General features: G+C 42.8%; 1 protein-coding gene across 12 annotated transcripts in view; it reads right to left on the bottom strand.

Moving 5' to 3' along the window:
* The window catches only part of ARHGAP24 (Rho GTPase activating protein 24), a 215,123-nt gene that overhangs the window by 49,361 nt on the left and 145,542 nt on the right, over positions 1–20,220 (bottom strand). The window contains exon 1 of one of the 12 annotated variants that reach the window (XM_086889243.1): positions 12,486–12,745. The exons of the other annotated variants lie outside the window; for them this stretch is intronic. Coding sequence (XP_086745369.1) covers positions 12,486–12,543 — 58 coding nt within the window. The 5' untranslated portion in view covers positions 12,544–12,745. Of the gene's footprint in view, positions 1–12,485; positions 12,746–20,220 lie in introns of those variants that run through there. 12 annotated transcript variants of the gene reach the window in all.

Below are 20,220 nucleotides of genomic sequence, written 5' to 3'. Positions count from 1 at the left end.
CACTACAGGGATTTGTATTAGCTTCCACCAGCCTTGACTTTAAGCTGCTTATTTCACCTCAGACATCACTGTTTCATTGATTAGAATATATAAATAGAAACATGTTTCTGCATCAAGACTTTTTCTGTATTGCATAGGATGACAGATATATTATGGGACTACGCAAGATGTAACAAGCCAATTCCAACCCCAATATGGGGTTGCATATTTGCATAAGTGCGAGTTTGGAATATTCCCACTCAGAAAAGTAAAGTTAAACCTGTACAAACATATTCACAGTAGGCTTTCGTAAGCTGATTTTTAACTCATTATAAAAATGTGAATCTCACTCCTGTTTATTTCTCAAACAATGACTGATATCAATGGTAATCATGCAATGCACAACTGAATATACTAGAAAAAAAACATTACTCAAAAAATCTTTCTTTTTCAATTTAATGGAAAACACTGCAGTCCTTCTCATTCTTTGGTCTTCATAAAAGATGAACAGAATTTTGGGTTTTAATCACCAGTAAAAATGAATTTAACTATGAGAATGAATGCAGCAGTCAGAGGCAAGACTGCAGCCAGCTCCTGCAGTTCCACTCAACTTGCACACTGTGTCAGGACCTGCTCCAGAAAACCCTCCTGCTGCTAAGAAGGACCTGTGTACCATCAAGCTTTCAGTGCATAAAGCTTTTTTCAGTGCATAAATCCTGGGAAAACAGGCCTGGAGAACCAGGCAACTGATCCATCCCTCATCTTTGCACCACACAAACTGTGCCTTGTGATTGCCCCACTGCCTCCTGCTGCCATGAGAAGCCAGAATATAAGGGTAGAGATGGCCTTGCCAACAGCCAGGCTGTGCTCTGCTGTCCATGTGCCATTTCTGTGCAGGGAATTCAGGATACTCATGTCTTATATTTGAAGCTCTGCCCCTCTGAAACTCTCATCAACCATGGTGGAGTTTCTTCCACTTCTTAAGTATTAATTACAGTATTTTCTTAAATAACTGGCTATGTGTCCTTGAAGTGTATTCCAATATATTTCTTAATTTAAACTAAAATTTCTAATCCTTTAAAAAGGACCTTCCAGGACACTCAGTTGCCCAGAGTTAGGCATTTTCATTGCACTTCTCTCTGGACTAATCTCCGCTAACCAAGCTGCATTCATTAACCACAGACAATTACTTAATCCACTATTTTCATAACAGGGGCCGGATCCCACACCATGTTGTCACACCACTTATTCTCTCCTATGAGAGGAAGAAGGATGAGACATCAGTACTGACCCTAATTGTCAGAGCTACAAAATGCCAGTTTGCAATTAAACTTCCTTCCCAGTTTGGGTTTTGCTTTGAATCTAGATCTCATTATAACATATTGAGCCATTATGTCCAATGCTATGCCATGCTAAATATCCTGGTACAGGGTGCTTAGGGAAGAACACCTTTCTAATGAGAGAAATTGCATTTTCTTTTAGATTTGCAGCACACCATCTCTTTACTGGAAATCTGAAACTGAGTGTTGCTCAATGCATGAAAAATCTGATTTAACTATTAATTTATTTAAAAGTCACTTTCTGCTTACTTTGCCAGTGCCTTGAGGAACACTGCAGTAATGGAGAGGCTCTGCAGAACTCCTGAAGGTCTTACAAAAATAAGAATATGGTAATTCAGCAGTCCCTGTAGAAATCTGAAGTGTTTTCAATAGCATTATTATTGAACATTAATAAAGGAATCCCTAGCTCACAATACAGGTATGGTGGTACTGCTGACAATATTTCATTAAAAATTCCTAGAGGGCAGCAGGGATCCAGCTATGAAGACAGCACTAACATCCAAAGCTCTGAGGGGAAGAAAGCAGATTTTGGGCTATCATTTATTAAAAAGGAGCTTCCCTCTTCTGTTCATTCAGAACTCATTCTTTCAGATACAGTTCTAGTCATTCAGGTCATGTAAGGCCCATCTTAAGACCAATATGGCATTTCAAGCTGGAGTATAGTTGTCAGCCAGGTTTTACATCATTAGACACCTTGCTTCAGTTTTGATTCATATAATTGTAACATGAAGTTCTGGTAGAAGGAGCACAACAAAAAAGGCTTTAAACCATGCTGTTATGGTTCCCTACATCTTGATGTGACAGGTATGCTATTACAGCACAGTAACTGCAGTATCTATTGAGAATGATACTTCCAACTGAACATACTGTGTCTGTAATTCAACTTGGTAACATATAACCTTGAGCATACAGCAGTATAATTGCTAAAGAAAAATGAGATGGAATGACAAATTTACTTTACTCTGACATATTTGAGAAAAACACACAGCTGGTAAATTGTGAGATCAAAAGAGTGAAGACTGAGTGTCTGGGGCTGGAAGTGTAATAGTGTACCTCATCTCACAGCTCCCAGCCCAAACTCGCAAGTAGTCTGTGCAAACTGAGCTGGAGTGGACAGGCCGCACAGACACAGGTTCCAGGTCACCCAATGGCCACGGTGACAAAGCTGATTATCTGCTGTTGACCAGCAAAGGACAGTGCATAGGCCACATGCACTCTCTTTGGCACCACTACAGTTTGACCAACTCTTCTTTGGCACTATTCACAGGGGCTGTATACCACAGATTTTACCTGCAAAGCTAAAATTAATGGTAGAGCAAGGAAGAAGAAGAGTGTTTCCATGTTCAAGATACTGAAGACAAACATTAACTGGCAGCTGCAATTTCTACCAGATGCTTTAAAGCATTTGGATAAATGTGCAGCCATAAGGACTGCAGATGGGTCTCCAAAACCTACTAACTACAGCACAGAAACCAGGGGAAGAAAGCAACTGGCCTAGAAATGTGTATGTGCATAGTTTGGTCTTGTTCATGACAATGAGGACTAACAAGAGACAGTGTTTGTTGTGCTCAGCCCAAAGCCGGCACACAAAGACACACAAGAGAAGGAGCACTCCACCCCATTAGTCAGCTACAGATGATGTTTCTAATTTGATCAGGATTTAAATCAGAATGAAACCTTGCACTACACCCAGCCCTTGGACTCCAAGTGCAGTGAAGCACCACTGGGATTTATGGTCCTGAACTTGTATTATGTGCAAGAATCTGACAAAACTCTTATTTCCCCTCTTCTCTGTTCATTTAGCCTCACATTACAGATTCATAAAAGTGCCTCAGTAAAATGAGGCTATTACAGTCCCAAGCAATTTTGATTTGTTTAAGACAACACAAATGAAAAATGAGAGTGTAAAATATTTATACAAACAAATGACATTTTACCATTTTCCATGCTAAAGTGGCAAGAGGAGAACGAAAACACAGTTGACACTGAAATTCCTTCTCCCAGTAGGCAGAAATTAGAGCTCAATCATACATGACATATAGTTAAAAAACAACAAAAAAAAAAAAAACTTCAGGAATTTAACCATGCCATGGCTTGCATTTGCAGCTCCAGCCTCATTTCTTTGAGTACACCTTCTACTATAGGTGCAGCAGAAAAATGCGCAAACCAGTCTCTGTCTTGGCTTCTTCATCCGCATTTCTGCTTCCATCTAAGTTCAGCTTAAAGAAGGCAATTCTGAACATGACATGCCTACATACTGCTGATGTGATGGGTATGGCAATGCTTAGCTGAGGACTTCTGGCCCTAAAGGCTTGATTCCAGTTATGCTCACGGCCTAGCACAAGGCTCAACTATGCTGGCTCTTAAACTCATTGTTTTGTGCTGCATTTAACCTTTATGGTACACATTAAATACCTCGACTGTATTAGGAAGCCATTCTTAACCACACAGCTGCTATGGCAACAGCCTTTGTAGGAAGCAGATGTTCCACTCTCTTCATAAACCCAGCAGCTTTAATAGCACCTTATGTTGTTGGTGATACTCCAAGGAAATACTGCAGTCACAACAAGTGAACCAGGCAGCCTGCTGCCTGCCATCAGCACTGCTGTTTCACTGGAGATATCCTTCCTAAATAGAGACCCCAAGTTAAATAGCCATGGCTCCCTCACACAGGGATTACTTCTAAAGAGTTGCTGAACAACAGTAGCTCTACTCTATTCTCAGCACCTGCAAAAGGCATTAGCAACCATTGGAGCTAGCACAGTGAAAAGGCACGGAGAGGTGCTAACTGGCTGCTGCAGACATGGATTATTAACAAACACAGTCCTTTCCAGGTTGCTGAGCACCCCTGGCATATCTTGATAAGAGAGCAGAAAGGCAGCCACTTCTTTTCATGATTCCTTGCAGGGGAGCCAGCCTCATGCCGGCACAGCCATAGCAACCCAGACAACAGCAGAGCATCAAGGCAGATGAAATCACAAAGAAATGCAGAAATTACCCGAGTGAAGCGTTTCATTAGCGACTGCCTTGCACCAGAAAGCAGCACCTGAGCCCCTTCCCTTAGACACACTTTGGTAGAGCTGAGATGTGAATTAGGACTTTGTGCCTTGAGTCCATGCTACTTTTCACTTAACATTCACTTGTAAGCCAGCTGTTGTGATCACACAGGGAAGAGAATACTAACTTAACTTTCGGCTCCCAGGGTGACAACTACCTCCACATAGCTCTGGCACATTTTTTGTATTTTTTGTAATGCACATGTGGAGCTCCCCTTTACAAGAGGCCTTTGTAACTGCAGTGATAACAAAAGCCCATTATGAGAAGGTGAAGACGCTAGCTGCTAGCAGATGCCAAGTTGCTAATGGCCCCACAAAGATGAAATCAGAGCCGGGCTTAACCAAGTAATAGGCTCAGCAGATGCCACTGGGCCTGGATGTCTTGGAACAACAGGAGGGGATGCACCAGAAGCAGCCTCAGCTCTGCCTCAGTGACAGAAGCAATGCTGTCCAGCCAGCCTTACACCCATCCAAGTAGCTGTTCATCCCTTCTGGGGCTGCAAAGATTGAAAGAACACATCAGATCTCTGTTGTCCTTGAAACGCAGATGCTTCATTCTCATTAACTGTCGACTGCTATTTCAGAAGAAGAGTCAGGAAACAAACCTCTGCTTACCTAAGAAAAATATGAAAGAAGAGAAAACAAATGGCTCCATCCCAAGCAAAACCCTCTGCTCTATTGATTACATTTAGCAGCACAAACATGCCTTTTCCCTCATCCTCTCTCCAGCCTGGTATCGACAGCCTGCCCCAGGATCTGTGAATTAACCCTCCACAGGAAGACGCGACCTGTGATGCACGAGAGAATTAAATTTTTATTTTCTGAAGTGCACTGGCAGTCCAGCCAACAAAACACAGCAGGTTCCCTGAATCAGGCTGTGAGGTAGAAGGGCAAACACAGTCACCGAGACTCCTCTAACACCCTGCCTCAAAAAGCAGTGTAAGAGGAGACTTGAGGAGAGGCCATCAGGCTGTGTGTCCCTCACACACACACATTTGCATGGCAAGGAGACAAAGGGAGAAGGAAAACATGGTTCAGGCAGCTACAGAAATCAGATCTGCTTCTGCTTGAGCCTGTTCTTAACTGGGGAAGAGATTGAGAATGTGGAGTCAGTATTTCTTCAAGTCACCCCACACCTAGGGAGGGGATTCAGTCTGCCCTGTGTCACTGGGCACTGTGAGGGACCTCCACCTTCATTGCTGTTGTTTATGAAAATCTCTCTCAACAAATACCTTTGATCTCCACATTAATCTTTTTATTTGTATCTTCATCACAGGCTGGGGCCCAAAGACAACACACATTTTCATATCATCAGTTTTTTTCTCTCAAGTGTATAACTCAGTTAAGAAAGGAAAAGACACATGTGAGAGAATTTTTCCGCAGTTTACTGTAGACTGGGAAAGCAGTTATTTTCTTTAGCTGCTGCTGTTATAAATCAAAATGTGTAGATAGGAAAATATTAAGGTATTTATAGCTATGTGAATAAGTGGGTTTGTGTAGTGCTGGCCAAAGAAAGCCAAACAGTCCTTTCACTGACTGAAAATGACAAGCTTTTTGGCTTCCTTGGTAAAACAAAACTGCAAATGCTCATTTCAGAGCAGTAAAAATACACCATAATGCAATATTTAAAGTATTTTTTTTCACGTAATACCATATTTTAATAGCAACCTTGATAATGTTGGAAGCAATATGAGGTTCTTTAAAAAGGAAAAACACCTAACCTGTTATTTGTTGAAAATATCATACAAAATCTACTCATACTTTTTTTACCTGACCCATTTGGCAAATTAAAATGCACTTCATGCATGACTTTAGTTAACCAAGAATATCAGGCAAGTGTTCCAGCCCTCTTTTACTAGAGCACGCAAGCCCTGGGTGACACAAAATACTTTACCTGGTCTTGTGCAGTCAGGGCAATGCCCAAAGCTCTCTGTGGCTGCAGGTAGCACCCACAGCCTGAGTGCAGCTCCCCAAACACTGACTCCAGCCACCACCTGTTCCACTCCTCACTTCCTCTCTGCTTTCCTCCAGCTTCACCTGTTTTATTGACTAGAGTAAAACGAGTTTAAACACTTAAACATTCATTACCACACTGATACCTTGTCCATGGGCACACTGACCGATACCAAGTCATTCTGATACTGTGCCAACACATTGCCTGGGATCTAGCTGCCAACTGTGGCATTTTGCTTATTTTATAAGCAAGATGACATTTTTTAATTCTAGTAACAAACCATTAAGATGGGCAATTAAATACATTATATGGGGAATTAAATGTAAGGCATAAAGTGCAGCAGCAATTTCTCTGGTCTGTTGTACAGAACCAGACAGATGTGTTTGTGCTGTTTGGCTTAGCAGAAGGATCCCAGCAGCAAGAAAGGAGATGGAACCTGAATCCCTGAGCCAGCTGGGCCAGTTTGGGCTGAAGCCCATGAAACACTGCCCGGTTTCTTGACCTGGGTCAAGCAACTACCTGCCAGCATGAAAGCTGATCTGAATCTTCAATGTTTGTAAATGATCTTTCTGTTCATAATGCTAACCAATGTTTCTGCCGTTCCAGCTTTGAACTCAATGTGTACTTAATAGCCAAGCTAAAAAGAAAGCCATAATCACTGAGGTGGAAATAATCACAAATACTGTTTAATATCCCAAACTGGTGCCTTTTGTTAGCTCAGCTCCAGGGGCCAGCACTACCATGCTGTTCATTTGGGGGGCATTCCTTTGGAGGTCACCTGCAGCCACAGGAGCCAAAATTGCAGCATCTGGGCCTTCAGTTCTGGCATTCAGATCTGACCTCCAGAGCTAATGCAGGTGATCTGCAGCCGTGGCCTCTTTCACTCTGCTCTGCCCCAATACCTGCACTTGCCTGCCCAAGACACCTTTGGGCAGCTAACAGCTTCTACTGGTCTCATTTCTCCTCTCCCTCTCTTCCACCCATTCCCCCACAGGAACCCAGTCCTGTTTTTCTCAGAAATGCTTCCATCACTCTCCACTACAGAGAGACTGTGTCTTAGACCACAGACAGTATTTAACATACTGCAAAATGTTTATTTTCAACTAATTTACACTTTGTTATTCTTGCAGTCATCCATCTCTTGCATTTTTCCAAAGTTCTTCAGCTGGGAATGGAAAGCTAGATCCCAAGACTCTAAAACAAGCTTCCATCAGGAAAGGTGTTCTGTGAATTTCTCTTTTAACAAGCAGGGAAAGGATTTAAAAGCCGAAGAGAAACACAACAGTGATGACAACCCTGACAGAAACCTGCCTGATAATTCCTGCCTGTATTTCAACATCCCCTCACAGCCACAGAACATAAGCATTCTCTTCTGAGCAGACTCAGTCAATATTAATTAAAGGCACAGGCATTTTAACATAGCCACCAGGCTGTTTCCTCAATCTCTGTGACAAAGGCAGCACTTTCTTGCTCCTACTCTTCCAAAATTATCTCCATCCCTGGGTAAATTTATATTTCAAGGGAGAGTGCAGAAGGTTCATGAGTACCTCATTAAAGTTCTCCTTTCACTGGGGCAAGACAGATGTTTTTATTCACCAAAAAGCAAACGGAGTCCCAAGCCAGGGGCAAATGTCTGCCCAAAGACGGAGAGAGGTGAAGGCGGCACTGACGGGCAGGTTTCACTGTCTGCGATTTGCTTTTGCAAAAGGTTAATCCTTAACATGTTTCAAGGAGGCAAACACCAACCTGCTGTACATGTGGCTGCATACAATGGAAAGATTTTTATGGCCAAGGACAAAAAGGTCAGGCACGCTCATCAGGTTCACATTTCTCCTGGAAAGCCATGATGAACAGCAAGCTCCAGAGTATGAGCCTCTGTTCACAGCAAAACAAGCACAAACTAAGGAATATAAAGGTGCTAGGAAAGGAGGAAGAAAGTCCAGTGTTCAGGTGCTGTAAGGGACTTTGTTTGTCCCAGGCATCCCATTATGTTCCCTGAATTGTGCTATGAACAAAATTAGCCAATAATAATTGGATTTGGTAGACATGTGGTTTATAGAACAGTAAGGCTTGAAAGGCCTGATAAATAGAGAAGCAAGCATAATTTTGTGAACACTAGAGCAAAGCAGGACATTTGCTGCTTCCAATACCACAAATGTTTAAGTCGAGCCTCAACACAGTTAGAACATTTTTTAGATCCCATCCTTTAGATTATCCTTGGGAAACTCCTCTAGCTCCTAGTAGAACTGGTGAGCTAGATCTTGCAACTGAACTATACCACACTATACAAAAAAGAGCAGAACAACAAGACAGGCTGTTCAGGCTATGAGTGCCTGCATGACTTTAAAACACCTTGGGATCCTGCCTTCTCCAGAAGCCTCAGCTGATCCAGATCCCATTTTAGAGCTCCCACTGTGTAACCTCAATGAAGATGTAGCAGGAGTGCTAAGAAGAGGGCAGGTGTGAGATGCCACTGTCCTCTCTCTGCACACATTGTACAGCCAAGCCCCTGAAAATGAGGCAACTCAAGCATGAGATACAGAGGAGTTACCAAGGACAAGTCCCCCTGCAGACTACTGTGCTGAGGGAGCTGACCCATGAACAGAACTGCCTTCTTCAGCATCTGGGCTAGAAGCAAAGTCCTTTATGAGCACAACTGGCTGAGCAAACTGGAGGAGTCAGTTCCTTCCAACTCGGCGGTAGCAGTGAGGATGGGAAAAAAGCTTACATGCAGTGTAATACCAAAGCCAGCAGAAGGAAGACTGAAAATTGGGAGGGAAAAAATAGAGAATTTAATAATGAAAGCAAGGAGTATTTCCCACGCAGATCTAACAAGTTACCACCAAACACTGACTGAACACTACAGCTCTAATTCCATCTGGTAAGAGACTTGCAAATTTTGCTGAAATATCATCCCTGCAAATTACTCTGCCACTTTCTCTTCCCAAACCTCTGCAGCTATGCTTTTGGACAACTATCCTGACCTTTGGTACAGCCAGGTAAAGAGCCAGATACAGATGCAGCCATTGCTTTCAGGTTATTCTCCCATGGCTCCTCTCTAACAGCTCCCATCTCACCAACCACTCTATTCAGATAAAAAGGTTGACAGCTGAACTGTAGCACTGGAAAGAAAAGGTGCCACAAATAAACCTTCAGGTCATCTGAAAATTGTCTCTGAGAGACAACCACAATAAATCCCAATTTCTTTCTTGCTTTACCTTAACAGCTTTTTCCTCAGAGCTGTGTATCAGAATACCTTGGAACACTACCACACTGTCCTGTTATTTACAAGAACAACAGTTTACCCTCTAATTCTTTTTCATTTCATCCATTTCTAAATCTGAGCGTATCTACTTCTGCTGCATTAAAATCAGTCTCATAGCAGGCTTATGCTAAAAAAAACAGTGATTTTTGTGAAGTCTCTGACAAAAGAAGCTATATTTTGTTTGAAATATGACAGTTACTTTGATTTTCCTGTTTGCTGACAACTTTCCAAAGTACCACAATTCTATGCCACTGTGTTCTGTAACAGCTAGATCATGGCTACAGAACAAATTTAACACATTCTTGACTTGTTCTAATTCTGATCTTATTTTGGGAAAGTTGAGAGGCTTTTTCCTTAACCTTGTGATTCATTTTTTATGGGAAACTCCCCCCGAAACACACCCATAAATAATCCTGCCTTCTTGTTTGACTTACTGAAACAATCCTCTCTAAGAAAGAAAAATAATTTCTATTTCTGCTATCTAGAAAATTGGAACTCCAGAATAAGGCTTCTCTTCTGTCAGGAGCACTGGGAATTAATTCATAGCACATGATGACATATGCACAGGCTTTTCCAGCACAGACACAGTGGAAATTTCTCATCTGGAAGTGCTGCTCTGTCCTTCAGCTGGAGGTGCATTACAGCCACAGGTCCCACATGCTCACTCTGAGGAACTGACCAAAGTTGAAATTTCCACACTACAGGTAAGTTTCAGCAGAGCCAACCTTTTGGAAAGAGATTCCAGCATATGCTGCAGGGATGTAAACATCTTTGTAAGACTACAGATCACAGTGCTGGCAAACCCATTCAAAATGAATACAACAAACAAAACAAAACAAAACACAACAAACTTCATCTGCTGACATTTATGCTGGGAGAACTTGTAGTATACACATTTTTGAAAAAGGGACTTTTCCACCTCACCATGAACACAATGTCCCTTTAACTGCTGCTTTTACTAGTCCAGTACAGAACAAAAGAGCTCATGGAGTACCTCTGCTCCTTACTGTTGCTGCTCCTTTCCAGTCCCAACCTCCTTCCCAGTTTCCCAGGATAGCATGGATACACTGGTTTGTCCCGGCTCAGCCCCACTCAGCTACCAACAGACCATATCCATGCAGCACTCCAGCACTGGTCCAATGTATGTTTTATCCCCATTAGGGCAGCTCAGACAGCTGCCTAAACAACCCCAGACAAAGATTACGCTGCCACAGCGGTTTCTACGCGGAAGAGCCAATTCTTGTTAATGCCTCTCGTGGCTGCAGCAGCATGAAGCTGCTCCACACAGCCCCATGCCCTGGAAATGGGCAGGGGGAGTGGGATGGGGCTGCCTCCCAGGCAGCTGGCTGCCAGCCATGGGAGAGCAGCCTTTCCTTTGGGGCTGCTGTCTGAGGCTTTTTTTAAATCCCACTTCAGAAACAGCAGCTTTGATTAGTCAGATGTAAAAGTGGCCTGCAAGAGGGGATGGCAAACTACTTAATTCCATACTGTTATACAGGTTTAGATATACTTACTTCTTTTATGGTATAGGAATACACAAACACCATCTCCCCTGGATATTAAGTGTCAAGCAATGAATCTAAGGGGATTCTTCCACTTTATTCATGCAATTCAGATCACTGTATGGTTTCAGCTGCACTAGGAGAGCACTTTGAATATATACAATGCACTCAGAATTATCCAAAACACTGATCCAATACTTCATTGAGTTGGTAGCTGCAGAAGTAGATGAAATAGCTAAAAAACCGACAGAGGCATGTCACAGAAGGGACGGACAGCACGGCAGTGATTTTGTTATCATAACACTGAGGTCAATCCTACAGATTACAGAAAAAGAACATGCCTGTCATCTAGACTTGCAATGCTTGGATCTCAGTTCTGAAAATGATCAGGTGCCCACCACCAACAGGGTGTTATTCAGTAAGCTACATTTTCTAGACTAAAGCTACATTTTTATCCTCAAGCCTGTCAGTTCTCACCAAACTGGAAGTTAACAAAGCACCAAAGAAAACTTTAAACAGTGACATCTCAGCATTTCCTCTTCCAGATCCAATAATTAATCAGCTACGCAGTCCTGCATCTTGCCTGCAAATAGCCAAGAAGCCCTTCTTGATCCAGACTGTCTTTAGCTGTTAAATGACAGCTTTAGTCACATTAGTTACAGAAAAAGAAAAAAAAAGGTATTACTCTTATCCTTATGTAGATACTCTACCACTGAGAATACTACCATGAACTCTGACGACAGGCCATCAAATATATAGGTCAGGTCCATTCTGTCCTGACCCTGGTTCCCGGCTGTTTAAGTGAACACACTTTCACTAGTTCATAATAAGATACAAGAGAAACATTGGTTCCATCTGCAGTACAGCAGACACAACACAGGCAGACTACAGGGAAAAGGGATAAGCAGCAGGAGGATTTGTGGGGCTTTCCCACCCCAAAAAGCCCAAGCTTTTCCAAGCTGGAAGAGCTCTCACACCAAGGGCCCCTGCCTGTATTACCAACTTCTTGCTGTCACAAAAAAGGAAATTTCAAACTTTCTGGTACTTTCAAAATATTTAGCACCTGGAATTGGCTGACAAGCACTAAGGCATTTAGCTTGCTAACACTGATTTTCTATGGGCTTGACACCCAGCAGAGGCATGGCCAGGTGTGAGGCCATAGCTCCCAATGCCTGGCGGCAGCAGGACCTGGTTTGGGTTTGCTGCACCATCAGATAGCTATGGATACCCAGTGTCACAGCAAGCACCAAGTCAGTTCAGCTGTGTAAGTTTTACTCAAACAACTAAATCACTCTCACATTCCAAATTTAACAACAACCACCACAGGAGATAAGGCAGAGTGTCCTTAATGCAAAATCACCACACTGATTTCTTATACAGAACACCTACCAAACCTGTGTCCTGTGAAACAATGCGCTGAAAGCTTCACCTTGCAGTCTCTTCTCATGCCATAGGTGATATGCTCCCCACTGCAGCCTCCAGCTCAGCTGGCTGACTGGGATGGTCTATTTGCTAATAAAGCACTTCTCAGTATTTACACAGCAGAAGGTGGGCCTGCCTCTCTTCATTTTGTCCCTAGTTTCCTGTGGGTTTAAATGAGTGTCACCACCACCTCCTCTTGTTTTAGATTATATTGTTTTAAGTCACCCCCTGACCTATAGCAGTTCTACACTATCAGCCAGAATTATCAGTTGGTAATTCTGTTCAAGTATCTAGGCAAGAATTACAAACAATTCGAAGCAGTAACTGCTGTTTCAACAACTATCCTGTGCCAGCACAGTTCAAGGCCACAGGAATCTCCAGTGTCTCCAGCCTTCCCTGCTTTAAGGAGGCTTCCTTGGGGCAAAGCAGCTCCACTCTCATGACAGGGATATGCTTTTATTCCTGATCTGTTGACCTGAAATAAAAACTAATTGTGTTCAAGACTTCTTTCTAGTGCCCCTGTAGAAAAAAGGTGATTTATTTTCTAGGGGAAAAAAAAAATGTGAGCTGCAAACATCAAAGCAATAATAATCTAGAGTTAATTCCTCATCGATTCTCATTTCACCTAAATCAGTTCATCCAATTTGTTATTGCACAACTGCACTTACTATCATATCTATTTAACATGTGCTGGATAAAAGAAAGTGGTACAACCACTGCCATGGGCTTCAGGAAATGAAGGTTTTGCACGTTCCTTATCCCAGCTGCTCCTGACTTTGCAACTTTCACTGTCAAGAGCCTGCTTTTTACAAAGCCAGTAGCGCTTCAGCTCCCAGTGAAGTGTTTCAGAGAACCAGCAGCAGGGACTGTCTTTTCCCTGGCATTTCTGCACTGCGACTCTGATTCCAGCACCTTATTCCCTTTCCTCTCAACAACAGAGCAGCTCATGCCGTCCCCTCTTGCCTCTGCATTCAGGATGTTCAAACGCAGAATAAAGTCTCAAAGGACTTCCAACTTTGCCATTAGAACCATTCTACTTTCAGGAAAAATGAACCACCAGGTACTCAAGGGTAAAAAAGAACTTCCATGCGCTGTGGAGCACGGTTGAAGGCACAGACACAACTTTTTCACACAGCTGTAAAGGGACAATGATGCCCTGTTAAGCTTCCTTCCTTGGTGGTCTTTAAAACTAGGCATCACAATTATATTGTTATCAGTACGTATGGTAATTTCTGCTCAAGGTTCTGTGTGCTGCCATTTTTCTGATAAAGGATTTAACTCAGTATAGAGTGAACAAATCTTTTGATCAAAATGGGACTGAAAGTCATCTTAACACTGTACATTCCCTCTTCCCAAAACCTCCAGTGACTGGGTCTGGCAGCAGCAGCCTTGAAGAGGAGTCTGTCCCCCCCAACAGCCTGCTCAGGTCTCTGTTTTCACCAGGCACAAAAGGTGACAGCCTGACAAGCGCATTAAAACTTTAAGCTACCCGAAGGCAGCCAGACAGAAACTTTGTGTACAGACCCCCCCAGGGGACTCTTCTTTGACTTAGCTGCCTAAAAATAGCTCTTTAGAGGGGATTGGCTTTCAGGAGTTGCTTGTTGCTTTTTTAACCAGTTTTGGAAAGGCTCTCTCATCCATAGGCTTTTGTTGCTTTCAGCATCTTACAGGTCAAAAAGCAGAAGATGTCCTGACAAAAGAAACCTGACCTACATCTTTTGCCTCACTCTGCTGGGTTACATCATTCCTATGCATGGTTATGTAAGAAAGAGAAATGGTGCACACCAAAGAGGGTTCAAGGATCACACACAGCCTCTGTTACTGCCTCTTCAGTAGCTTTTCACCCAGCACTGGTGAATTCCTTTAAAATTTCTCTACCATATTTTCCTTTTTCTGCAAAAAGCAATTAAGAATATTTACTGACCTCACAGGGGAGACACGGTATTTTGGTTAACTGTATCTTGTAAAGACTCTAAGAACACACAGTGAAAGGCTTTATAGGAATGTGAAGTGTGTCATAAACTCAGAAAATGTACTGGCAGAGACAAAAAAGTCATACCTGAAGTGTGTCAAATAAGTATCCCGTTGAAAGAAAAAAGTTGTAATTTAAATAACTACAACATGCTGTCCCATTGTACCCTAACTGAGATTTTACGGGACACTCACCAGGAAGGCAGTAATTTCATATGCTACTCAGTGAACTGGAAGGAATCTAAATAGATAAGTAAGATGATTTGCAATCAGTGATAACAATTAGAAACCAGTAACTATGAAAGCTGGTTTACTATCTGCTTTAAAAAGACAGAGCGAGGGCCCACACAAGCAGAAGCAGCTTGTCTCTCACTACTACTTATTGCTATCTTTTAGTAAAAGCCTCCTTTTGGTTTTGGTGTTAAAAGCAGGAATCACCTCCTTTCAGTACATACACTAAAAGCTGCCAGTGCCTGGGTTCCTACAGGGTTGAAGGACAGGATCTCCTGAGCTGCAGGGGAGCAAACATCAGGCAGACATGGGCAGGGGGGTGTGTGCAGGGGCAGGGGACAAGCTGCTGCTTCTACCGCAGCAATCTGCTGGGTTAGATGTAGATTTTTGCCCCCAAGGGATTTCACTCTAAAGCAAGATCCCATGCCCTGACTTAACTTGCCAGCTGCCAGCCAGACCAGCCAGCATCACAAGTCAAGTCACGGATCAGGGCAAATACCTCAGAGGCCTTGATGTAATAATTACACAGCAGTGACTGCACCATTTCACAAGTACCCATTGCTGCCTCAGGATCCTTTTGCTAAGTACAAGGATTCAACTGCAGTCAGGACCACAACTTGACCACCTTGAGAGAGGGAGGGCTGGCAGGTGAGGGTGACCCTCCCAGGAGAGCCTGGGCACTGCACAGCTGTACTCCTGCTGGAAAGTTGGACCACAAAATGTTTCTGACAGTTCACTTAGGTGCCCTTAATGTTACCAAAAGTTTATGCAATTTGTCATCTTCTCTGTCCCAAATCCCCACAGCATTTGTTTCTTTCCCCTAAGAGCCCTCTCTATTCCACCTCAGGGTGAACCTCTGGGTGTTAGGTCAGGTTTTGTAAGGCTGGGAAGGAGTACAGGAGTAAGCCTGATGCACTTGCACAGCTGCCCTTTCTGTTTTGCCTGATGAACATCACACTGTTCAGGTTAATCAAAGCCCTTTATAAAGCGGATAGATTCCCACCAGTGGTCTCACATCCTTTCAGGACCAGACAAGGACTGATTAAGGTAAGAACTTTTTTGGTGAAGGATCCCAGCATCTTCCTTCTATTGTTCCACTGCTTTCATCAGCTTCTTCTGCTCTTAGGCAGTGTCCTACCCCCACCTCTCCAGACACAAAGACACAGGCTCTGCCGTGTATCAGGGTACCCCAGGGGAAAAGCAAAACGAGATCTGCCTTTCCCAGTCCATCCTCCCATCTTTTGGAGGCAGAAAAAAGACAAAGATAAGCCTGTATTAATTTGTTGCCCTCAGGATGTCAGTACTTAAATGCACTGGTTGTGGCCCAAGACTCATTCCTGCCAATACTGGTGACCATGGTGTCATCTGGGTAAGGTCTACATCCTGATTTCTGAAGGAAGAGCGTGTGAGGTACAGCTTCCGTAGGCTGCAGAAAGGCAGATGATGCTGTGATTCAGAACTGAGGTTGCTTGCTGGCACTATCTCCTCACCATTATGCTGTTTCTGAAAAAAACCCCAAAACTTCGAGTTTCCTGAAATCTGGCCAAGTGACCCTTCTATTGCTCCGGCACCTCCTTCTAATGACTGCAAAACTTCCAACCACAGCATTTCTGATTCACTCATACGTGTCCAAAAATCCTACTTACAGGCTTTTGCCAGTGGCAACCAAGATGAAAAAGCTATTTGTGGAACTGAGAAGGACAAGATGATGTAGAAGAGGGAAATGAAACAACCAGGCCATAATCTAATTCCACAAAAATGAATTCTACTTTCAAACCTCCTCAAATTAAGTTTAAAAGAAAAAAATATTTCTTTAAAACACATTTCTCATTTGAAGCAGCCACAAGTCTCCTGATTCTTAGTGCTTAAATAAATATATTGCATACACCACTTTTAATAAAGATGGATTTTACCATTTTATCTTTTACCATTTATTGCAAGCTCCAATTCTACAGCCATCTCTCTCATATTTTCAGTCACTCTGGGCCTATATTTTACACCTGCAACCTATCATTTTATTAGTTTTCATGTTAGTAGCACACAGTAACAGAGATGTCCAAAGCCACTAACCCTCCTTTTATACTGAAACAAAGACCTCAAGGGAGGACATGAACAAATGGTGTCAAAATACACTTTCCTCTGGTAACACAACATCACCAATTGGCTCCCTAACTGGCTGAAGGTTAAAATCCACAGGCAAGCATGATGAATTTTTACTGTTAGAGGAAACATTTTAGAGGTTTGTTCACTTAGTATTGGAAACCTAGTGATTCCTCATTACAAATCCAACACATTTGCAATTGAAATATCCTAGAGGGAGAATAAAGGAAACCAAATTAAGCCTGAAACAGACTGCAAATAAGGAAGCTGAAACAACTGCTGGATGTTGTTAGTTCTTTCACACATTTTCAGGAAACGACTATTACCTGTACCTTCCTGCATGAGAATGGTTCAAAGCTGCATTAGGGGACAAATAGACTGGACATTAGGAAGCATTCCTCTGCTGAGAGTATGGTTAAACATTAGAACAGGCTTCCCAGACACATGGTTGTTGCCCCAAGATGGATGCATTCGGACAATGCCCTTAATAACATGCTTTAAGTTTTGGTCAAGTGAAGTGGTCAGGCAGTTGGACTGAATGAATGCTTATAGCTCCCTCCCAAATGAAAAATCCTATTCTATTTCTATTCTGTTCTAGCCCATCCCATCTCTAAACATGTGACATTTATTTTTCACAAACATCCTTTTCTACTTCTAGCTGCCTCATTTTTATTTATTACTAAGCGTAAAATGTCAGTTCAGGTATTCTCTGACACCTTTCTCATCCACAGAAACTGGACTTTTTTAGTTTTGTGTACAAGGCTCCCTCTTTACCTTGCTGCCAGCTGGGCTGAAAAGTGCACTGATCCAGGATCTAGCTGGAAAAGGAGAAGGTTTCAGAGGCATCACAGACAGAGCAGCTTTTGTGACAACCTAAATGACCCCAACGTGTTCCTGGTCATTTTTAAAGTTTGACACTTTCATCATTAAATAAGGAACCCACATTATTCACACAATCTGTTGCCAAGAGAAGGTTCTAATTGCTCCTTTTCCAGCAGGAGTGAATGCTGAGAACTTGCAACTTTTTACATGCATGGTATCAGGTTAAGTACTTCAGTAGTCTGCAACCATCTGACAGTCACAGACCAAAAAGTCAATGACTTTATTTAATGATTAAAATTAGTTTGGTTTTATATCAGAATTGGCTTAAGAAGGACGAGCTGGATTCGTAAGAAAATTATGTTTATTTAGTTTATAAGCCACTTCTATCTGAATTAGCTAACAGAGATCGGTAGGGAAAAAAACCCCAGAAAGCTGTTTTAAAACAGATGAGACAACAAGATTTATTGCACTGCATTTAGAGGACATGAAAATGAATCTGACACCTGCTCATCTTCAGTCGTAACTCAGAAACCAGTATTTCTCTGAATGGATATTCTAATGACAATGTCAGCCTGGACTTTACAGTGTGCTTTTGAGCTGCATTGCTTGGATTTATGGCCTGCAAGAGATATCAGGTGCAGAGCTTACGTGCAATCCATCACTTCCCAACTGCTACAATAAAGCCAGAAAAATACTTCACCTCCTTCAAGTAAGATTTCTGGCCTGTCTCAGAACCTGTACAGACAATGAAGTACAAGTGTAACCCCATTTAGGAAAGAGAAGCCCAGAGGCAGCAGCAGGTCACCCTGCAGAGCAGAGGAAGAGGAAGGCTTCAATATCCATGAGCAGCTCCAGAATCAGGGTGCTACAACACACCCTGCAGGGCCACCTTCTCCTACGCTCAGGGCATGATGCATGACCAGCAGCACAGCATCTCACCCACTGACCTAATTAAAAGGCTTAAGGGTGTGAGAGAATAGAAAAGAGCGGTTTTATATCCAAATACTGTGTAAAGACATACTCACTTCTTAACAATTTTCAGAAGCACTGCGACTCCCTTCCCCTTACCTCTCATATTCGCACTACCAAACACCAACTGGACTGCTGCTGCTTTGAGCTGTCCTCAAGCAGGGTAGCAGACAGCACCTGCAGGTAAATAAGAGCTGCAGTACCCCTGAGTTTGTCTTTTGAGGGCCACGTGCCTTTCCAACACAGAGGAACCAGAGTATCAAAATTAGACAATGGAGGTAGTCACACAGCGTGTCCCCTGTGCCAGGCTGATTCCAGCAAGTTCCAGACACAAACTGCACCGCTCACCTAAAAGGTATCAGGACTGCAACTGTGCACAAGTATCCTCCGTGCAAACACAAACACTACAACATGCCAGGGAGCATTTCCAGAAGTGGGTTGAGCAGTGTGTGTCCTTGCCCACTGCCCACTGGGCAAAACAAGACGAGTAGATGGGAAGATACAACACTGATTAAGAAATATCCAGTCAGCCCTTCCAGCAGTTTGGTAAAATTTGCGCATTTGATCACCATACACACAGTGCTTTCATCCACACTGACACGTACAGCATGTCCCAGAAAAGTGCCCTAAAATTAAAACATTTGCCACTTAAGTTTTAATAAAATCTCATCCACCTCTACTTTTTGCCAGAAGAAAACTCAACTAATTCATCTTAATTACTGTGAAAGTATACAAGTTCTACACCATGCAGACTCAGTTTACTGAATTCAGGCCATGGAGTAATTGGCTTTTCATTCTACTTGCCATTGTTTTAGTAACTAGTGCTGAAACTGGCAACTAGTCATAAAAAGACTAACTATTTCTGGAGGACAAAAATCTGGATTGGCCAGAACCAGTGAGAACAAAACAGGGTATTTAAATTTTAATATTTGAATTATTTTTTTTAAGACAAGCACCGAAACACTACCTATTTCATTTTGCAGGAGCTGATTATTAGCTAATATGAACTTGGTTAATGCAAAAGTAAGCCAACACGTGCTACAGCTACTCTGCTTGGACCATCTGCACTGTTAATACACAAATGCACAGATCTAGCAGGGGAACACTAAAAACCCCATTACGGAAGTGCCACTTCACCTGTCTTTTCAAATGTACCTTAAGAACAGCTAGGGCAGAGAATGTGACCACAGCAGCAGAGAGTGTTTGCTTGGTAATACACATTTCCAGTACAGGGAGAAGGCTGCTACAGCAGCTCAGCATGCTGAAAGCCTAGCAGGATCTCTGAACACAAAGTTCATGGGAATTCCGCCGTTCCCCTTCCTTGTTTTTTCTACCAAGTAACTCAAGGGAGGCAGCACATCGTGCTATTTTAAGTTAACGGTATCATTAAGGGTGAAACACATGCAGTTATTTTAAAACACAGCAATGCAGCTAAACTGCATCAACGCTGGCTCCGAAGGCTGGCTCTGACTCTGAAGCAAGGAATTCGCAAGCGCTTGCACAGCCGAGTTGAAACAAAAGGGTGCAAATGCGAGACAGCAAAGCACTGCCCCGCTCCCACGGCACTTCGCACACGCACAACTTTCCCTGCCGAGCCCAGCTGCCGCTC

Source organism: Cyanistes caeruleus, chromosome 5 (genome assembly GCF_971803275.1).
Source record: "Cyanistes caeruleus chromosome 5, bCyaCae1.hap1.1, whole genome shotgun sequence".
Taxonomy (NCBI): Eukaryota; Metazoa; Chordata; class Aves; order Passeriformes; family Paridae; genus Cyanistes; species Cyanistes caeruleus.
Note: the sequence above shows the minus strand (reverse complement) of the source record. Positions and strands in the feature narration are given on the sequence as shown.